The sequence below is a fragment of the Quercus lobata genome, chromosome 6, assembly GCF_001633185.2.
Source record: "Quercus lobata isolate SW786 chromosome 6, ValleyOak3.0 Primary Assembly, whole genome shotgun sequence".
NCBI lineage: Eukaryota > Viridiplantae > Streptophyta > Magnoliopsida > Fagales > Fagaceae > Quercus > Quercus lobata.
In genome coordinates, this window is record NC_044909.1 from 44,022,683 (window position 1) to 44,044,413 (window position 21,731).

The window sequence follows — 21,731 nt, forward strand, 5'->3', positions numbered from 1 at the left end:
AAAGTAATTGTCCCACATTACTTAAGAGAGTGTGTTGTGTGTAATATAACTTGCCCACCCTCCCTTAAAAGTTACCATGGTTTTTTAGTGGAGTTGTGTGTGTTTTGTTTAGAACCTCTTTCCCTCTCCCTTGTGTGTGTATGTATGTTTGTTGTCTCAAAAAAAAAAAAAAAAAAAAGAGTAGTTAGTAGGGTTGGCCAGCTGTGCAAGAGTTAGTTATACAGTTGTGCTAGTTAGTTTTAAAGCCATTAGTTGCAGATTGTATAAAGGTCGGGAGGTATTGTTGTAAAGGATAATAAGAAAAGAATACTCTCTCTCTCTCTCTCTCTCTCTCTCTCTCTCTCTCTCTCTCTCTCTCTCTCTCTCTCTCTCTCTCTCTCTCTCTCTCTCTCTCTCTCTCTCTCTCTCTCTCTCTCTCTCTCTCTCTCTGAGGAGGTCCTAACTATCCTCGAATTCAACTACAACACAAGGGTCAATTCAATAGAATCCTTACATTTGACTTTTGGTTGACTTCATAATATTTTGCCTTATAAATTTTTTAAGAACTTATTACAATTTTACACTTCAATTAGTTGATAACTCGTGTAATGACAATGCATAGCTCTTTCTCTCTCTAAGGAGGTCCTAACTATCCTCGAATTCAACTACAACACAAGGGTCAATTCAATAGAATCCTTACATTTGACTTTTGGTTGACTTCATAATATTTTGCCATATAATTTTTTAAGTCCTTATTACAATTTTACACTCCAATTAGTTGATAACTCGTGTAATGACAATGCATAGGAAAGTTGAACAAAATATGATTTTTTTTTCTCTTTTTTATTTTTTGTTTAAATATGTAATGCAATAATTATGGTAATTAATATAGATATTTATTATTATTATTATTATTATTATTATTATTATTATTATTATTATCATCATCATCATCATCATCATCTAAGAAACATTATAGATATTTATTATGATTGTATTTGTATATGAAACTAGGTATTCTACTATTTGGTTAACATATAATTTAATAAGATTTTGAAGGAGGGTTTAAATATGGAATAGAAATTTAAATCAATAAAGATTTGATGGAGGGTATGACATGTAATTTATATTTATGAGGGGAAAATAGAGAAGTGTTACATCCCCAATATTTTCAGAACACTTTCACAACAAATCTTAGATGTTAAGTTGTTACTAGTTCTAATTTGAATTTTTTTTTTTTTTTTTTTTTTTTTTTGCCCACTAGTAACAACCTATCACTTAAAATTTATTGTGAAAACGTTATGAAAAATGTTCTAGGAAAAATATTATGAGTTCAATCAAATGTTATAGATATTCTAATATATATTGTTTTTTTTTTAAGTGAGTTTAGATTATTTATTCTATATTTAAATTCTCAATTAGAATATTGTCACATTATATTTCTTTAAAGGATCCAATTAATGGATGCTCTCTTCCAAAAAAAAAAAAAAATTAATGGATGCTCTTAGAGTATTTGTTAATGGATCATTTTAGGAAAATTTTAATACCACATTCATGGAAAATAATGCTGTCCAAAAAATCAGTTTTTTTTTTCTCATAAAATTTTTCTAAAAATAATTTATAAATCAATGCCCTTTGGACCTTTGTTAACTTTTTCCTTGTTTAAATGGTAGAATAAATAGTTCTATATAAAAGACAATCATAATAAATACTTATTAATAGCTATCATAATTATCAAATTTCATATTTTATATACATAAATAATAATAATACCAATAATAATAATAATAATTTTTTATTAATAATAAATTTCTATTGATAATAAATAATAAATTCTTATTAATAATTAATAATAAATGCTTATTAATTACCTTGAGGTAAAAGTTAACAGATGACCCAAGAGCATTGGTTTAAAAACTTTTTATGAGAAAAAAAAAAAGTAACTAATTTTTTTGACATCTTTGTATATTTCGTATAAAAGTGATTTCAAATTTTTTTTTAAATATTTCTCATTAACAGATGCCCTAAGGGCACCTATTAATCAGACCCAAATATTGTTAACAAGTGCCCTAAAGGCACACGTTAATATTTAATAAATACCCAATTATGAGTTGTAAATTGTAATGTATAATTTTCAAGAAAAAATACACTTATCAATGATTTATTGGCTTACATGTACAAATTTATTGTGGTTGTGTGTGCATTTTGGATATATGTATACAATTTGACTTTATTTTTTGAAAAAAAAAATGGAGTAATAGATAGTTCAACATACATATACAATTATAATAAATACATAGTAATAATTATCCTAATTATCAAATTTTATAATAAATTCATATAAATAATTAATGTGGGTGCCCGAGGACTGAGAATGGATCTGAAGAGTTGCAGTATGACTGTGGGAATGTCACAGTCCACAGGCTCGAGGAAGATAGATGCCCGAGGAAAGGAGGAGATGAGTCAAAGTACTCTAAGGGCTTCCAAGAGAGAGAGAGAGAGAGAGAGAGAGAGAGAGAGAGAGTCAATAGTCATAGGGGAAGTTTCTAGCTTGGAGTAGCTTGTCGCCTCCACATTAAATGGTGGGCAATAGTTTTAGCAGTTGCATTGATGAGGAAGTGACTTAAACAGTGCAAGTCATAGCTAAGCAAGCTCATTCTACCGTCTTCTTCAGATGTAGAAAAAGACAAGGGTCATGAGAGGAAGCTAGTTAGGTAGGGATGGGTGGTTGAGATATAAAGAAATGAGAAGTATATAAGAAAATGGGGGTTTATAGAAAAATTGATCTAAAACACAAGTGTCTAAAAATAGAAGAACTAAACAGAGACAAGAAGAACATAAAGAGAGGAGAGTGAACAGTATAACTTTTTGTACAATCTTAACCTCCTTGGGCAAGCTTGTGGAGGGATATATGCTCTTCTATTCTATAAAATAAACATTTTCTTCTCTATCTTCATCCAAGGGCAGAGCCCCTTCTTGTTTTTCGTTTCCCTCTTACAAATTTTATTGATTTGGGCCAAGGTTGAACTATACAACTCACTGTTCTAAATGGACTTAGGCTGCAAGATCTTTTTGGTCCTTACAATTGGCGCCGTTTGTGGAAACAACAAGGTGTGGTGGATCCGTCCTGAGTACTTATGGCTAACATAGACCAAGATAGGAAGGAATCAGTTGGCTTCCTAAGGGAGAACCAGTTTGTTAACTTGGAGCAAAAGAGAGATAGGCAACATATCCCAAGTGTCGTGGTGGAGTCTTACCACACTGAGCATGTTGAGCAGAGTCATTCAAATACTAGGAGTCATGCCTTGCATGATCAAGAGACGCAGAAGATGCAGTAGGAAATAGATCGCTTGCACAGCAAGCTAAGGCACAGGGAACGTGAAAGAAGAAGCCCCTCTTCCCCACCAAGTGATGGTTCTAAAGGAAGCAGGGACCGTTCGTATCGGCACAGGTCTAGAACTCCATCTAGTGAGTCTTATTCAACTTCTTTGCACAAGGACAAGTGGGAGAAGAGCAGTCATGACCGAGAGAAAAGGCCTTCCCACCATGGCATGGGGAATGATGCAATGAGTAAAGCCCTACAGCAGATTTCTAAATCACCCTTCGTCAGAAGGATTAACAAGGCCAAGCTTCCTCATCAATTTTCTCAGCTGACGTTTGCCATTTACAGTAGGAGGACTAATCCCATGGAGCACGTCAGCCACTTTAATCATAAGATGGTAGTTCATACCAACAATGAGGCTCTAATGTGGAAAGTGTTCCCCTCCAGTCTTGGACCTATGGCTATACATTGGTTTGACGCCTTAGAAGAAGGATTAGTGGGATCTTTTGAGGAGCTAACGAGAGCTTTTGTGGCTAGATTCATAACATGCAATAGGATCCCCAAACCTGTAGATTCTTTGCTGTCTATGGCAATGAGGAAAGGGGAAACCCTCAAAACTAACTCAGACAGATACTGGGAAACACATAATGAGATCTATGGAAATTTTGAGGATATGGCCATGAGGACCTTCAAAGTTGGGCTACCTGCCAAGCACGAGTTAAGGAAGTCATTGACGATGAAGTCCACCTTGAACATGCGCCAACTTATGGATCGCATAGATAAGTATAAGAGGGTGGAGTAAGACCTAACACAAGGAAAGGGCAAGGCTAAAATGTTCCCTGAGATGCGGGATCCTCGGAAAGGAGGATACCAAGGTAATCGCCCCCGAGGATAGTTCCCTAATCAAGTGCCATCCACGGGGGCTCAATTGGTCAACTCATTGTTTAAAAAGCCAGTATGTCACATACTGGAGAAAATTAAGAATGAGCCTTATTTTCAGTAGCCCAATAAGATGGGCGGGGACTCATCCAAATGGAACCAAAGCCTCTATTTCCATTACCACCAAGACCAAGGGCATACTATATAGGATTGCAAAACCCTGCAAGATCACCTAAACCAGTTGGCGAGGGCAAGGAAGCTCAATCGGTTTTTGCATTAGCCTACAGGGCAGTTCAGTCACTCAGGAGCTGAGTTTCATAAAGGTAGCTCCCCTCAACCAACACTAGGTACCATCAATGTAATCCTTGCTAGACTAAGGAATAATGGGACCTCGGGCACTAGGGTTATGTCCGTAGGTGTGGTGGTCTCCCAAGGAATGATAAGACTACGCGTACAAGTTGGGGATATGAAGGTGCAAGTTAATTTCATAGTAGTAAAAGCATTTTCCCCTTACACAACTATCCTGACTAGACCCTAACTTCATGCTATGGGTGTCGTGCCTTTAACCTTACACCTGAAGGTCAAATATCCTACTCAGGGGAGAGTGGGAGAGTTGGTGGGTGATCAGGCCACGGCTAGGTAGTGCCTGGTGTCAGCAATAATGCGATGGCCTTCAGGTCCTGTTGTGGTGATTAAAGATCCAGTCCTATAGCAACTAAATGGGCCTACTAGGGGACAGCAAACCGAGGCATCCAAAGAATTATTGGAGGAGCTAGAAAGGGTGATAATAGGGCTGGATCAGAAGCAAAATTTTTAAGTGGGATCTCAATTACCACCCTTGGAAAAGGCAGAGTTGGTGAAGTTTCTGGAGGCTAACATTGATGTTTTTGCATGGAATGCTTACGATGTTCCAGGAATTGATCCCAGGTTTATATTTCACCAGCTAAATGTTAATGAAGAGGCTGTGCCACGTAAACAACCTCTTTAGCGATCATTCAAAGATCACGCCAAGGCAGTTAAGACAAAGGTAAAGAAGTTGAAGCAGGCTAAGGCCATTAAGGAGATTTTCTATCCCGAGTGGTTGGCCAACACAGTAGTAGTTAAGAAGAAAAATGGGAAATGGCAAGTGTGCGTGGACTTCATTGACTTGAATAAAACCTGTCCAAAAGACCCATTCCCCATTCCTAAAATTGACCAGTAGGCTGGGGCCATTAAGGAGATTTCCTATCCTGAGTGATTGGCCAACACAATAGTAGTTAAGAAGAAAATTGGGAAATGGCGAGTGTGCGTGGACTTCACTAACTTGAATAAAGCCTGTCCAAAAGGCCCCTTCCCCATTCCTAGAATTAACCAGCTGGTGGACGCCACAGTAGGACATTCTCGAATGAGTTTCTTGGATGCCTTTCAAGGTTGCCATCAAATACCCCTGTCATTATCTAACCAGGAGAAAATGGCCTTTCGTGCTCCTAATGGGAGCTATCATTATCGGGTGATGCCCTTTGGCCTCAAAAATGCAGGATTCACGTATTAGAGAATGGTGACGCAGATGTTTGAATCGCAAATCGAGAGGAATATGGAAGCATTCATTGATGACATGGTAGTCAAGAGAAGGCAAGTAGTAGAGCATTTGGCCGACTTAGGGAGACTTTCTTAGTTCTAAGAGAGCATAAGCTATGCCTAAACGTGTCTAAGTGTTCTTTTGGGGTCAGCTCGGGCAAATTTTTGGGTTACATGATTAATCACCGCAGGATTGAGGTCAACCCTGAGTAAATTAAGGCTATTAATAGTTTGCATCCTCCTTAGAATCTCAAGGAGGTGCAAAGGTTGACTGGGATGGCAGCGGCCTTAAATAGGTTCATTTCTCGATCTGCGGACATGTGTCGTCCTTTTTTCCAGCTACTTCACAAGTGGAAGGATTTTCGATGGACTAAGGAGTGCATAATAGATTTTGAAGACCTCAAACAATATTTGTCCAATCCTCCTATACCCTACAGGCCTGAGAAAGAGGAAGTGTTGTATGCATACTTGGTAGTCACGAACTATGCTATTAGCCTAGTCTTGGCCAGAAACAAGGACAGAATTCAGAGGTCCATCTATTACATAAGTAAATCTTTACAGGAGGTTGAGACACGCTGTCTACTTTTGGAGAAGGTGGTGTTAGTTATAGTGTATGCCACTAGGAAGCTTCCTCATTACTTTCATGCCCACATCATTGTAGTGCTCACCCAGTTCCCTTTGCAAGCTCTTTTGAGGAAATCAGATTATACTAGCAGGATTGCTAATTGGGAAACTAGGCTGGGAGCCTATGATGTCAAGTACACGCCTCTGACTGCCGTAAAAGGACAGATCCTGGCAAACTTTGTGGCAGAGTTCATTAAGGGTACCTCTGAGAAGGAGGAAGCGGTTATGGGGATATTGGTCATGTCAGCCATTGCTGTTCCCCAGTGGGAGGTTTATACAGATGGAGCATCTAACCAAAAGGAAGCGGGAATATGGATTGTGTTGATAACTCCCGAGAAGCTGATAATGGAGAAATCGTTGAGATTAGGTTTCCTAGCCACCAATAATGAGGCCAAGTACAAGGCCCTACTAGCAGGAGTAGCTATGGTCAGGCAGTTGGGAGGAGAAGTGTTTGAGTTGTACTCTAATTCTAGACTGGTCGTGGGTCAAGTCAATGGAGACTTTGAAGCTCGGGATGAGAGGATGCAAGGGTACCTTGCTAAGGTGCAGAATGCCCGTGCTCAATTTAAGGGTTTTGTATTGAAGCAAATCCCTAGGGGACAGAACTCTCATGCAAATTATCTAGCAATTATGGCCACTTCCTTAAGGTCAAATCTTCCTCAGGTTATTGTTGTTGAAGACATAGATAACTCAAGTCTCATAAAGGTATCCCCGATCAGGGTATATAATCTCCATGTGGTGACGAGCTAGATGGACCCCATTGTAACCTTTCTGAAGAAAGGGATATTGCCTGAGGACAAGTGTGAGGCAAAGAAGGTGTGTAAAAGCACTCCTCACTATTGGTTATCTGAGAAGCAGAAGTTGTACAAGCATTCTTATTCAAGGCCATATTTGCTGTGCATACACCCTGAGGCAATGAAGCCTTTGTTGGAAGAGCTATATGAGGGCATATGTAGGAGCCATACAGGGGGTAGGTCGTTAGCGCATAGGGCCCTCACTCAGGGATACTAATGGCCTAGCATGCAAAAAACCTCCCAAGATTATGTGAAGAAATGTGGCCAGTGTCAGAGGTATGCCCCAAATATTCATCAGCCAGGGAGAGTCCTGAATCTATTATCTAGCCCTTGGCCATTCACTCAGTGGGGTTTGGATATAATGGGACCATTTCCTCGAGCTATAGGGAACCAAAGATGGCTCCTCATCGGCACGAACTACTTTACCAAATGGGCAGAAGCTAAGCCACTTGTTAATATCCGAGATGTGGATGCTAAAAAGTTCATTTGGAGGAACATTGTCACAAGATTTGGAGTTCCTCACACACTAATCTCGGATAATGGTCTTCAATTTGACAGCAAAATCTTCTGAAGATATTGTAGGGAGTTAGAGATCAAGAACAGATATTCTACTACCTACCCTCAGGGGAACGGACAAGCCAAGGCCACCAAAGGGAAATGGGTGGATGAACTTCCCCACGTGTTGTGAACCTATTGTACCACACCCCGAATATCAACAAGGGAGACTCCTTTTTCAATGACTTATGGGGCAGAGGCAATAATCCCCCTTGAGTCCGAATTCCCAACTTTGAGAACTGATCAGTTCAATGTTGAAGAGAATAATTGTTTACTCCTAAACAGCCTAGATGTGGCCGGGGAAAGAAGAGAAGTGGCAATGGTAAAGATGGCGTATTACCAACAGAAACTCAAGTAAGGGTATGATAAGGGGTTGAAGTCCAGGCCATTGGCTCCAAGAGACCTAGTCTTGAAGAAAGTGGTGGGGATAGCAAAAAACCCTACCTAGGGAAAACTGGGCTGTAATTAGGAAGGGCCATATAGGGTCACTTCCGTTGCTGGCATTAGGGCTTATTCTTTAGAAGATTTGGATGAAAATGTAATTCCTCGCCCTTGTAATGTAAACAATCTACGGCGTTATTATTATTAATGATTTCCTTTCCAGCTCATATCTTAAATGGTTGTGTCTTGTTATGGATGTGTTTGCTGAAACAATTAGTTTATTAAATATTCTAAGTGTTAAATAGAACCTAGGCCTTGTCTGGCTCCTCGGGTCACAAGCCTAGGGTAAATTAACATTGCAGGAAATATTCGAAGTGTTAAACAGATCCTAGGCCTTGTCTAGCTTCTCGAGTCACAAGCCTATAGTAAATTAACATTGCAAGAAATATTCTAAGTGTTAAACAGAACCTATGTCTTGTCTGGCTCCTCGAGTCACAAGACTAGGGTAAATTAACATTGCAAAAAATATTCTAAGTATTAAACAAAACCTAGGCCTTGTCTGGCTCCTCGGGTTACAAGCCTAGGGTAAATTAACATTTTTTTGGAAAACGTTCTAAGTGTTGAGCAGAAATTAAGTCTTAAGTATCTCCTCGGGTTTTGGTACCATTACTATTGGTTTTGTTGTGAGATTCCAAGTCCAAGTTAAGGTAAGTATTAGTTGAATTTTTTCCTAAGTTCCTGTGAATCGGTTTATCAATTGTAATTCAAATCAACCCAAATTAGATAGAGGGATAGGGAAGTTCCATGAATAAATTATAGGTTAGTGTGATGAAATTATTATAAAGGCAAGGCAGGAATGTAAGATATAAATTGACAAATTACAAATTGAATAGCCAAAAGAAACAGTAAATAAATTCTAAGTCTTTTTTATTAATTTGTAAAAGATTAAGTACAAAATAGGGGCGTCAGATACACTCGGCCCTAGTTACATAATTGGCTTTTAGCTAAGCTGAAGTCTCCTTCCCTTTCCTCCCTTCTTCTCCTGCTTTTTCTTCTTCTTCTTCCTTTTTAGCTGAGCCACCTCCGTTACTTCCTCTGTCTCCACAACCACCACTTCAACTGGAGGGGGCTGTTCTGGCTCCTTGTCTTTGTTAGGGACATCAGAGGGAGTAGGGGCAAGTTGGTTCGAAGGGGAGGGGGGAACTGGGTTAAGGTCTACTAGAGGCTGAGAAGGGGTGGGTGCCAAACGCAATGCCGAGGGGTAGTACACCTTATCAGGAGTTCAGAGCTCTAATTCGATGCTAACCCCAGCGGTGCTCAGGGCCTGGCCCTACACTTCCAAAAGCAGAAGGCCCAAGCGATGTCCCTAAGTTGGGCAGTAAGGCTTTCAGCTGCCTTAGTCATACCTACGTCATAGGCCGCTTGCTCGGCCTGGGACTTCTCGGCCTTCTTAGCCTCCAACTGCTTCTTTACTTGTTTTAGCTCCACCACAGTCAGAGCCATTTTATTCTCGACCTTCTTCTGGGCCTCCAGGGCTTTGGCAGCCTATTTCTCGTAGCACTTAAGGGCAGAATCAGCATTTCTGTGAACCTTCTCCACTACAGTTAACTGGGCAAGAGTCTCCTTGATCTTCTTGTTCGCGTCTACGTGGGCCCTCTCGGCAGCCTCTAACTTATTCTTGGCCTCTATGACCATGTCTAAGGAATGGTCCACCCATTCCTTGGCCATAAAGGTAGCTTGGACGGCCTACACAAAAAAAATAAAAAAATGTAAGTGTCGGTTAAAATTTTTACAAGTTAACAATGCAAACTCAGGAAAAAGATATACCTTGCCAAGGTCTTGCTTCAGAGCAAGGAAGACTTCGCGCTTCCTAAAAGACCTCAACTCTGCCATATCCTCGGGCAGGCATAGTGTCTTCTCCAAGCACTCTACCATTAAACCTGAGCTACCATTTTGGGGGTCCCTTAAGTTAGCATCATCGAGCACTGGATTGCCCGAGCTGAGGGTGAATAGGGGCCTCCAGATGGCAGGCTTCTTAGATTGGTCCCCTCTGTCTTTGGCAGTCCCTGTTAAGGTCTTATTCTGTTGCCTCCTCCCTGTCCGAGCTTCTTTAGTAAAGGACTGGTGGGAGGACTCTTTAGCACCTTCCGGGCCTTTGCCTCCCTGCGCCCTCTTCCATTTTTTGTCTGCTGCCTCCACGAAAGAAGTATGTGCAGGGGCAGGGGTGGGTGGCCAGGTCACTATTGGCACGGCTGGGGAGGAACCTGTCAAGGAGGATGGATTTGAAGAGTTGTAGTATAACTGTGGGAATGTCACAGTCCATAGGCCCAAGGAGGAAAGACGCCCAAAGAAAGGAGGACATGAGTCAAAGTACTCTAAGGGCTTCCAAATGGGAGCCAAAGTCTGAAGATAAAGAGAGAGTCAATGGTTATAGGGGAAGTTTCTGGCTTGGAGTAACCTATCGCCTCCGTATTAAATGGTGGGCAACAGCTTTAGCAGCTGCATTGATGAGGAAGTGACCTAAACAGTGCAAGTCACAGCTAAGCAAGCTCCTTCCACCATCTTCTTTAGATGTAGAAAAAGACAAGTGTCATGAGAGGAAGCTAGTTAGGTAGGGATGGATGGTTGAGATATAAAGAAAGGAGAAGTATATAAGAAAAGGGGGGTTTATAGAAAAAGTGATCTGAAACACAAGTATCTAAAAACAGAGACAAGAAGAACATAGAGAGAGCAGAGTGAACAGTGTAACTTTTTGTACAATCTTAGCCTCCTCGGGCAAGCTTGTGGAGGGATATGCTCTTCTATTCTATAAAATTAACATTTTCTATCTTCATCCTCGGGCAGAGCCCCTTCTTGTTGTTTGTTTCCCTCTCTTACAAATTTTATTGATTTGGGCCAAGGTTGAACTGTACAACTCACTGTTCTAAATGGGCTTGGGCCGCAAGATCTTTTGGTCCTTACAATTACCATAATTATTATTTTTTGTTAAAATTACTGATATTAAATTTGTAATTTTTTTAGAGAAAATTTTGAATTTTTTTAGGTTTTTTTTTTTTTTTAGTTTTGTTTTTCATAAGTCAAATTTGTATCTTTTTTTTAATAGTCAAATTTGTAATGTTTAAAGCGATTTGCATCTTTTTTTTTAAGAAGGAAAATGAAACTGCATCTCTTTTTTTTAGAAGGAAAATGAAAAATATATCTTGATATCGCTCCGAATCAGTAAGGTGGATGGCCTGCAAGGAAGGAAACGCAATCAAAGAGGAGACCGGAGAAGACCGGTCGAACCCCCTCCGATGAAAAAGTTAGTTTCGTAGAGAAGGAAGTTCCAAGTATTTTGGAAAATTGTCTGAGTGAAAATCTTACCTCTGTCGGGTTCAGACCGGTCCCTTATATAGGGAGCCTGAGACGGTTACTTGTCCAATAACCGTCCCAGGATTTGTGGAAACGAACAACTCCGGAGTTAACTACCTCAACGGATATAAAACTGTAACCGCTAATGGAAGTTAACTTATTCGAAGGGTTTGTTGAGATAGTTGCAGGTTTCGTCGAAAGTCTAAGTGTTGAGCTTCCGTCCGTCTGGCGTAGGACGATTTAGTCGTCCAAGGATATCCAACAATGGCTCATGGACAAACCTAATGGACGATCATGTCTTTCATGGAAGACAGTTTATGGAGTGGTGCTATTATTCATGGACGTTTTTTCTTCTTCTGGATAAACACTGGGATCAACCTGCGTTGTAGGCTCTAGACGAGCCATTTGGACGAGCTGGAGATGGGATTATTTTCCGCTTCTCTATCAGTTGCCCCTTTGTTCAAAGGGTCGTCCAGGACATTGTCGTGATTTCAACAAAATTTCGCTTTTTCGTACGCCACGTGTCGCGAAACTGTTGGTTGGCCAGTCGCGTCGATCTCGTTTCCCAAAGGGATCGCCACGTGTCAATCTCTGAGTGGTGAGTGTCGCTTCGTTGACCCTGTTGCTGGGGCCTATAAATAGCGCATTCTCTTTCATGCCCCTCACTTTTTTCCTCATTCTCTCTTCTGCTAACTCGTCCAAGATTTTCGTCTAGCTCTCGTCCTAGTTTCATCATGTATTTCCTCTTTCTTTTTTTTCTTTTTAGGCTCTCATTTTAAGTCCTCTACATTTCAACCATGCCTTCATCTTCTAGTCTAGAGAGAGAGATAGACGACTACCAGGACGGTTCTTCTGAGAGTGACGGTAGTGTAGATAGCTCGTCCTGTAGTGATTCCTCAGACGAGCATTACTCGTCTGGGGTTCCTGGCATTCCCTTAGAGGAATTTCAGGAACAACGACATAGGGCGGCTTCCGGATCTGGGGCTAGTTCGTCCAGACAGCCATCAAGTCCTCCTCAAGACGAGGAAGAGGACGAAGATGTAATCTATAGTTGTGCCCCAGAGGTAGCATCCACCTTAGACGGTGCTAAGTTAAAAACTCTTGTAGATAGATATCAAATCCCTAAAGAGTTTAACCCTCGTCTACCCCAGCCTGGAGAATGGTGTTGTTCCCCTTCCTCTGGCTTAGGGGTATACACTTCTTACCTATTAGCTAGCCTTAGGTTTCCCTTAAACTCTTTCTGCAGAGACCTCTTCCAAAGGTTGGGTATTGGGCCAAACCAGCTCAACCCCAATGGTTAGAGGACGATAGTTGCCATGCAAGTATTATGGCGTGAGGCACTGGAAGGGAACCGTCCAATTACAGTGGACGAGTTCCTTTACTGTTATAAGCCCTCAGAGATCAAAAAATCTGCTGGGTTCTACCAGTTCTCGTCCAGAGGTTCATATTACAGTTTAATAACGGGCCGTAGTTCGTCTGACCGACTTTGGAAAAAAGAATTTTTTATTATTTCTGGAAATTGGGCTGGGGACCCAGCTGATGTGGGTATTCCCCTCTTCCCTCCTTTTACTAGCCCTCTAGGTCGTCTTCGTCCTGAGGGTATGTTTTTCTTTCCATTTTATCTTGTTTGCCCTTCAAAAAAATTTTATCTGTCACTCGTCTAACCCTTTATCTTGGTGATGCAGCTGTCGTTCGTCCACGTTTGGATAAGTTTTTCTTGGATCAGATAGAAGTGGTTCGCACTTTTCCAGGAAGGACTTTCCACGACTTGGTTACTTTTACTCGTCTAGCAACTTGGGGACTCGGTCCAACTCCTACTGCTGAGAACTTAAGTCACGAGGAGCTCACTCATCGAAGTAAGTGATCGTCCACTGTTTTACCTCTCCTTTCCCCTCTTCTTTTTTTTTTTCTTATTATATATGTTTTTTTTTTTTTTTTACATTAAATTTCCTCCTAATAGGAATAAGCACGATGAGGGAAAACAAAGAGAAAACAGTGGCTAGCGGGGACGAGGATATTGCTGCCCCTACTGCTAAAGTGGCTTCCGTCCAGGCTGGGAAGAGGAAGTCTAAATCAATCTCGAGTACTGTGGATCTGGACGACCTCCCCAATCGTCGTGGCCACAAAAAACAAAAACCAAGGACTTCCCTTCCAAAGGTTCCCAAGTTCGTTCCACCAACAGTGAACTTGGACGAGCCTGTGGTGGACGTGGAGCCCGTCCAAACGGTTCATCCTGTTCCGTCTGATCCTCCCCCTGCCCCCAAAACTTCTCACAAGCCTGACCCGTCTGAGTCCTCTGATCGTCCCTCTAATTTGGTTCTGGACGAGGGTTATGCATGGAGGACGTTCAAAGGGATCGTCACTGAGCATGAGGTTAACGAATGTTACAACATGTCAGTGAAGGAGTTTGAGCGTTCTGGCATCCATGAATTTTTCAAGGTAAGTTTCTTCCTTGTCCTTGTGTGTAGACATTCAATTTTGAATGAAATGTCTAACTCCTTTTCGTCCAAATGCAGGCTATGTCAAAGTTTTATACAGCGACCTGCCAGGCCAAGGAGCTTGCTTCAGAGGCCAAGACAGCCAAGGAAAAGGCTAAGGAGTTGGGCCATGAGGTTTTGCTCAAGAAGGGGGAGGTCATTAGGTTGACAGAGGATTTTAATCGTCTGCTGGGAAGCGAGACAAAGTTGAAGAATGAAGTGGAGGAGCTCAAAGCTGACAACTTAGAGAAGGATACCCGCATCGTCCATCTCGAGGGACAAGTTTCAGAGCTTACCTCGTCCTTGGAAAAGGCGTGTGAGGAAGCAGTTGCTGCCTTTAAGAAGTCTGACGAGTATAAGAATCGTCTAGACAGTCATTATGCAGCTGGGTATGAAGACTTCTGTGCTGATGCCAAAGAGGCGTATCCTGATTTGGACTTCAACTCGTTCAAGCTTCCTCTTGCTACAGAGAGTTCCGTGTTGCAGACGAGTTCCGAGGACGTCAACATCATGGACGATGCTAACACTGAAGTCATTCAGGACGACCCCAAGACGAGCTTGCCCAAGTGAAATCTATTTCCTTAGAAAATTTAGTTTTATTTGCCTTTTCATAGAAGTGCCTGTTGTTTTGGGCTTTTTACTTCTTTTTCTTTTTTAAAGTTCATGCAAGTACAATCATCTCGTCCAGGATTATGGATGAGTTTTATATACATTTTCATATTCAAAACTGAAGGGGTTTTTGGACGTTGGTCGTCCACCCTTTGAATTTCATGAAAGAAATGAATACTTCTATTTTTACTTCCATTGTGTTTGAATATACATGTTTCCTGCCTTATGTATGAAATTTTTATTTTCATATCAGCAGTGTGGTTCGTCCATCTAGGAATTCAGTTCACCTCGTCTTGGGCATGTGGGTGAATTTTATTACATCACCAAGATAAAGTAAATTGATTCCTTTTGGCTAAATTTTTCATCATTCCAAAATTATGGACGATCATTTTGTCGTCCTTGATGATTAGACTTTTTAGCGTTTTCTCGTCCAGTGTAATGGATTGTTAAGCTAGTTTTGAAGTCTTTGCTCGTCCGTGTCTCGGACGAACACTTTTGGGAATTCACCTCGTCTTGAGGTCTAGACGAGTATGCCCTTTTCATCTCGTCCCATGTTCTGGACGGATGAAACTTGCTTTATTTTTAGCTTGGGTTTCATCTCGTCCTATGTTCTGGACGGATGGACCTTAGTTTCATTTTCAGGTTAGGTTTCATCTCGTCCTATGTTCTGGACGGATGGACCTTAGCTTAATTTTCAGTTTAGGTTTCATCTCGTCCAGGATTATGGACGGATGTACCTTTTCATCTTTCCTTTGGAGGAAGGCTTATGGACGATATATCCTTGCGTCCAAGGATTTCATTCGTCCATGCTTGCTTTCTTTTTGCGGATCAATCTGAATGAACATTTAAGGATTCCAATCATATACTTGAAAACAATATATATATATATTTGAAAATCCAAACTTATATAAACATTTGTCCACAGGCATGGCACATACTTATGAGCTAGTGCCTTATTGAATTAAAAATACAAACCAACTCATCCATGAATAGCACAAAAGTGAAAACACTAATGTACTTTCTAGGGGATTATTAGAATACTTAAAAACACTTGATAGTAGTAAACACTTATGCTCGTCCAGATATCTCGTCCAAGGACACTGGTGAAGAGTCAGCATTTATTGATGGTACTTCCTGAGGTGCTCAACATTCCAAGGGTGTTCCAGCCTCCGCCCATCCAAAGCTTCCAAATAGTAGGATCCTTGCCTTTTGCAGTTGATAACCCTATAAGGTCCTTCCCAATTTGGGCCAAGTTTCCCGTGGGCCGGGTTTCTTGTTGCCAAGGTAACCCTCTTCAAGACGAGATCCCCGATGTTGAAATGCCTAGGCTTCACCATAGCGTCATATTGTCTTGCCATGAGATTTTTGTACCTTGCTGTCCTCTGTTCTGCATCCATCCTGACCTCGTCCATAAGGTCAAGGTTAAGACGGAGCTGTTCCTCGTTATCTTCAGTTTGATACTTCCTGACCCTGTGGCTCGTCATGTGTACTTCTGCTGGTATAACTGCCTCGCTTCCGTAGGCTAGTCTAAAAGGAGTTTCTCCTGTTGGAGTTCTCGCTGTCGTTCTATAAGCCCATAAAACACCTGGTAATTCATCCGGCCATATTCCCTTTGCTCCTTCGAGCCGAGTCTTGATGATCTTAAGCAAGGATCGGTTCGCTACTTCTGCCTGGCCATTGGCCTGTGGGTGGGAGGGTGAGGAGTAATGGTTCTTCATTCCAAGCTGTTCACAAAATTCCCTGAAAGGTGTGTTGTCAAACTGTCATCCATTGTCAGACACTAGTACTCTAGGTACTCCGAATCTGCATACAATGTTCTTCCAGACGAAGTTCTTGACATTCTGCTGCGTAATTTTGGCTAAGGGTTCGGCTTCCACCCATTTTGTGAAGTAATCTATTCCCACCACCAGAAACTTCATTTGCCGAGTTCCAGTCAGAAAGGGCCCCAAAATGTCTAGTCCCCATTGCGCGAAAGGCCAAGGGGCCATCATTGGCGTGAGATATTCTGCTGGTTGTCTGGGAATATTGCTGAAGCGTTGACATTGATCACATACTTTGACATATGCTTTAGCATCAGCTTGGATGGTTGGCCAATAGAATCCGCTACGGATGACTTTATGGACGAGTGATCTGGCTCCTGAATGGTTCCCGCATGCTCCTTTGTGAACCTCCCTCAACATGTAATTTGCTTCGTCCGGAGCCAAACATCTTAAGAGAGGCTGGGAAAAACCTCTCTTGTATAACACCTCGTCCATAAGCACATACCTGGCTGACTTGACTTTGAGCTTCCTTGCTTCGTCCTTCTCTTCTGGAAGCCTTCCGTCCTTTAAGTAGGACACTATTGGGGTCATCCAATTTCCTTCTCCCTCTATCTGCATCAGTTCTGGAAGGTCTATACTTGGCATGTAGTGTACACCATCTATATCATCCAACGCCTCATTCGCAGATGCTTCCTTCGCTAGAGTATCTGCCTCCACATTCTCTTCCCTTGGGATTTGAACAAAATCTGCTTTTTTGAATTTCTTCACAAGGCGTACTACCTTCCTTAGATACTTCTTCATTCTGTCTTCCTTGGCTTCATATGTTCCATTGACTTGGCCTATGACCAGTTGAGAGTCTCCCATGACAAGTATTGCGTCTGCTTCTACAGATTTGGCCAGTTCCAACCCCTTTAAAAGGGCTTCATACTCCACTTCATTGTTAGCAGTCTGGTATTGCAGACGGGCCTTGTATTTCAATTTGTCCCCTTCTGGCGACTGCAAAACAACTCCTATTCCTCCAGCATATAATGTAGATGATCCATCTACATGGACGACCCATTTGTTGTACTCTCCTTCCCTCAGGTCTTCGTAACTTGGAGTGAACTCTGCGATGAAATCTGCTAGGGCTTGATCCTTTATTGCATTTCTCGGTTGGTACCGAATGTCGAATTCGCTAAGTTCAACTGCCCACTGAATCAGTCGTCCTGCGGCTTCCAGCTTGTTCATTGCCTTCTTAAGCGGATGGTCCGTCATGACATTGATGACATGAACTTGGAAGTAATGTCTCAACTTCCTAGAAGCCGTTATCAGTGCAAAAGCCAATTTCTCCATGAGCGGATATCTTCCCTCTGCTCCTCTGAGTGCCCGGCTAGTGTAGTACACCGGTTTTTGTATTTTCCCCTCTTCTCTGATTAAAGCTGAACTTACAGCGTGTGGGGACACCGCTAAGTATAAGTACAGTTCTTCTCCTTGTACGGATGGACTTAATAATGGGGCAGTTGTGAGATAGTCCTTCAGGTCTTGGAAGGCCCTTTGGCATTCGTCCGTCCACTCAAATGCCTTCCTGAGGACTTTAAAGAAAGGTAAACACTTATCTGTGGCTTTCGAAACAAACCTGTTCAAGGCGGCAACTCGTCCTGTGAGGGATTGGACTTCTTTGATATTCTTCGGTGGCTCCATGTTCAATATAGCCTGGATCTTGTCCGGATTTGCCTCAATTCCTCTTTGCGAGACCATGAACCCCAGAAACTTTCCCGACGATACTCCGAATGCACACTTGCTTGGGTTCAACTTCATCTTATATCGCCGAAGTGTTTCAAAGGTTTCCTGTAGGTCGTCTAGATGGCTTCCCTCATCTATGCTCTTCACAAGCATGTCGTCGACATAAACCTCCACATTCCGTCCTATTTGTGGACGAAACATATGATTCACTAACCTTTGATAAGTTGCCCCTGCGTTCTTCAAGCCGAAGGGCATCACTTTGTAGCAAAACAAGCCTTGGCTGGTAATGAAGGAAGTTTTTTCCTGATCGGCTTCATCCATCTTGATCTGATTATATCCTGAGAAGGCATCCATGAAGCTCAGCAACTGATGGCCAGCAGTAGAGTCCACCAATTGATCAATGCGTGGCAGAGGATAACTATCCTTGGGACATGCTTTGTTCAAGTCAGTGAAGTCTACACACATTCTCCACTTTCCATTAGCTTTCTTCACCATCACCACATTGGCTAACCAATCCGGGTAATAGACTTCCTTAATGAACTTTGCCGTGGTCAGTTTTTGAACCTCTTCCTTGATTGCCTTGTCCCTCTCGGGAGCGAATACCCTCTTCTTCTGACGGATAGGCTTAAAAAAGGGGTATACATTCAATCGATGAGTGATCACACTTGGGTCGATTCCTGGCATGTCGTCATGACTCCATGCAAAAACGTCGATACTTTTTCTCAGGAACTGGATGAGGTCTTCTCTTGCCTTCTCCTTCATACCTGTTCCAATTCTGGTAAATTTCTCAGGATCATCTTCTTGCAAAAGAACATCTTCCAACACTTCCGTGGGCTCTGCAATAACTCTTCTTTCCTCGATGCTCATTGTCTGCACCTGTTCGTCCAAAGCCATCATGGCTAAGTAGCATTCTCTAGCTGCCAACTGATCTCCTTGTGCTTGTCCTATCCCGTACTCCGTAGGGAATTTGACTGATAGATGGTAGGTCGAGGTTATCGCCTTCCAACTATTAAGAGTGGGTCTTCCAATGATGGCATTGTATGAAGAAGTACAGTCTACCACGAGGAAATTGACTTCCTTGGTTATCTGTTGCGGGTATGACCCTACCACAACTGGTAATGTAATGGTACCCACGGGCTGCACCTTCATTCCTCCAAATCCTATCAGCGGCGAGCATACTGGACGAAGTTGATCTCGTCCAAGCCTCATCTGTTGGAAGGCGGGGTAGTACAATATGTCTGCTGAACTTCCATTGTCAACTAACACTCTTCTGGTTGTATAATCTGCAATGAGCAGTGTAATGACGATCGCATCGTCATGCGGGTGATGGATCCTCTCAGCATCTTCATCGGTGAAGGAAATGGTTGGCTCGTCCATTGATCTCGTCCTTGGTGTTCGTCCAGAGAGCTGGACATTTTGTACCGCTTTGAGATACGTCTTCTTCGACTTGGAAGATTGCCCCATCGGGTTCCCTCCAACGATAATCCTTATCTCTCCAAGTGGGGGCCGGGATGATTCCTCCATTTTGCCTTTCAGCTTCTCATCTGTACGATCCCTTCCAACGAAGTGCTTCAACTTTCCTTGCCTGATAAGGTTCTCAATTTGCTGTTTTAGGTCATAACACTCATCCGTGTCATGCCCATGGTCCCTGTGAAAGCGACAATATTTGTTCTTATTGCGCTTGTTGGGATCCCCTTTCATCTTCTCTGGCCATTTTAAAGAAGGATCGTCTTTGATTTGCATGAGCACCTGATTAAGTGGAGCATTCAGGGGCGTATAGTTCTGGCTTCTTCCCAAGGGACCTGTCTTCCTGCTATCTCGTTCCTTCCTATCTTCCGTCCGTCCCTTCTTTGGACGAGGGGCTTGTTCTGAGTGTCGAGCTAGGTGCGCTTCCATCCTCTCAGCTTTTTTCCTCTTCTTGGCTATGATTGCATCTTCTGCATTCATGAAGTTCTGAGCCGAATGGACGAGCTCGGCCATGGTTTGAGGCTCCTTCTCATATAGCTTATGGATAAATAAATCCGAATTAATCCCGTTGTGGAAGGCTGCCAGTAGAAGCTTGTCGTCCACCTCGTCCACACTAAGGGCTTCTCTATTGAAGCGAGTGATGAATGACCGCAGGCTTTCGTTCTCCCCTTGTTCTATGGTCAGTAAGCTGGACGAAGAGCACTTGTGCCTCTGTCCCCCGATGAAATTGTTAACAAACAATTTGCTTAGCTCTTCGAAAGAACTTATGGAACTTGGGGGGATTTTACTGAACCAAACTCGTGCCGGGCCTTTAAGGGTAGTAGGGAAGGCTCGACACATGATTTCATCAGGGACCCCTTGAAGGTGCATTGTTGTCTTGAATGTTGCAATGTGATCAAAGGGGTCACGCATCCCATCATACGAGTCCAGGGAAGGTAGTTTGAACTTTGATGGTAGAGGGTGGCCATTGATGGAAGCCGTAAAAGGAGAGTCAGTCCTGTGGACCAAATCCTCTATAGGATTCGTTCTCCTCATGTTCTCCTTCATCTCCTCCATGACTTTCTTCATTTGGTCCATCTCCTCTTTTAAGTGTGGCACTGTCCGTGAGGTGGTGCCTCTAAACTGACTTCCAATCTCAGTATTCTGTGTGTCACCATGGCCTTGTGTCTGCCCTGCGTGTTCCTCACGTGTCTGTCTTCTCTGAGTGATCTCCATCCTTAACTCCTGGTTTTGGCGAGTCAATTCCGCCATTGCAGCCGCCATGGATTGCATATTCTGAACGGATGACGTCTGCATGACTGGTGCAGATTGGCGATCACGCTGGGGATCACTTGAAGTGCCTCTGCTTCCCTGACGGCCAAGGCTAGTAGCCCTCGACCTGGTCCTGACCATCCTAACCCTTTGTCGCGGAAAAGAAAGTCGCAAAACAACCTTCGCTTCCCACAGACGGCGCCAACTGATATCGCTCCGAATCAGTAAGGTGGATGGCCTGCAAGGAAGGAAACGCAATCAAAGAGGAGACCGGAGAAGACCGGTCGAACCCCCTCCGATGAAAAAGTTAGTTTCGTAGAGAAGGAAGTTCCAAGTATTTTGGAAAATTGTCTGAGTGAAAATCTTACCTCTGTCGGGTTCAGACCGGTCCCTTATATAGGGAGCCTGAGACGGTTACTTGTCCAATAACCGTCCCAGGATTTGTGGAAACCAACAACTCCGGAGTTAACTACCTCAACGGATATAAAACTGTAACCGCTAATGGAAGTTAACTTATTCGAAGGGTTTGTTGAGATAGTTGCAGGTTTCGTCGAAAGTCTAAGTGTTGAGCTTCCATCCGTCTGGCGTAGGACGATTTAGTCGTCCAAGGATATCCAACGATGGCTCATGGACGAACCTAATGGACGATCATGTCTTTCATGGAAGACAGTTTATGGAGTGGTGCTATTATTCATGGACGTTTCTTCTTCTTCTGGATAAACTCTGGGATCAACCTGCGTTGTAGGCTCTGGACGAGCCATTTGGACGAGCTAGAGATGGGATTATTTTCCGCTTCTCTATCATATCTATTTTTTTTAGAAGGAAAATGAAAACAGTATCAAATAAGATAAATTGATATATCGAAACCTTAACACTTATAAATACCATTAAGGCATAAACTCCCATCACCTTATTTGCTTCGGATTGAGATCCTCTAGAGTTCCTAGGGTACTCTACCATGTAGAGTTCTTTTAATCTAAACCTTTCATTTATAATAAATGGT

At 42.4% G+C, this 21,731-nt stretch overlaps 3 protein-coding genes across 3 annotated transcripts; 2 read left to right on the forward strand and 1 right to left on the reverse strand.

Moving 5' to 3' along the window:
- Nucleotides 1–3,530: 3,530 nt before the first annotated feature.
- On the forward strand, nucleotides 3,531–4,103 carry LOC115950336. The gene has a single exon (XM_031067546.1). The coding sequence runs from the start codon at nucleotides 3,531–3,533 to the stop codon at nucleotides 4,101–4,103; it is 573 nt and encodes a 190-aa protein (XP_030923406.1).
- A 1,952-nt stretch (nucleotides 4,104–6,055) lies between these two features.
- On the forward strand, nucleotides 6,056–7,726 carry LOC115950337. The gene is made up of 2 exons (XM_031067547.1): nucleotides 6,056–7,066; nucleotides 7,502–7,726. The coding sequence occupies exons 1-2, from the start codon at nucleotides 6,056–6,058 to the stop codon at nucleotides 7,724–7,726; spliced, it is 1,236 nt and encodes a 411-aa protein (XP_030923407.1).
- Nucleotides 7,727–16,291: 8,565 nt separating this feature from the next.
- On the reverse strand, nucleotides 16,292–20,869 carry LOC115950338. Its single transcript, XM_031067548.1, has 4 exons — nucleotides 19,979–20,869; nucleotides 18,503–19,759; nucleotides 17,082–18,376; nucleotides 16,292–17,015 (listed from the first exon to the last, which is right to left on the reverse strand). The coding sequence occupies exons 1-4, from the start codon at nucleotides 20,867–20,869 to the stop codon at nucleotides 16,292–16,294; spliced, it is 4,167 nt and encodes a 1,388-aa protein (XP_030923408.1).
- Between the last annotated feature and the right edge of the window lie 862 nt (nucleotides 20,870–21,731).

Excerpts from the sequence above, each read along its gene's own strand:
- LOC115950336 (XM_031067546.1), top strand. The coding sequence starts at position 3,531 with ATGGGGAATGATGCAATGAGTAAAGCCCTACAGCAGATTTCTAAATCA.
- LOC115950337 (XM_031067547.1), top strand. The coding sequence starts at position 6,056 with ATGTGTCGTCCTTTTTTCCAGCTACTTCACAAGTGGAAGGATTTTCGA. Across the intron at positions 7,067-7,501 it reads ATAACTCAAGTCTCATAAAG|TGGGGTTTGGATATAATGGG; the intron begins GTATCCCCGATC and ends CCATTCACTCAG.
- LOC115950338 (XM_031067548.1), bottom strand. The coding sequence starts at position 20,869 with ATGGTCAGGACCAGGTCGAGGGCTACTAGCCTTGGCCGTCAGGGAAGC. Across the intron at positions 19,760-19,978 it reads CTCAAACCATGGCCGAGCTC|GTGCTCATGCAAATCAAAGA; the intron begins GTCCATTCGGCT and ends CCACTTAATCAG. Across the intron at positions 18,377-18,502 it reads GGTTAGCCAATGTGGTGATG|TTGCTGAGCTTCATGGATGC; the intron begins GTGAAGAAAGCT and ends GCTGGCCATCAG.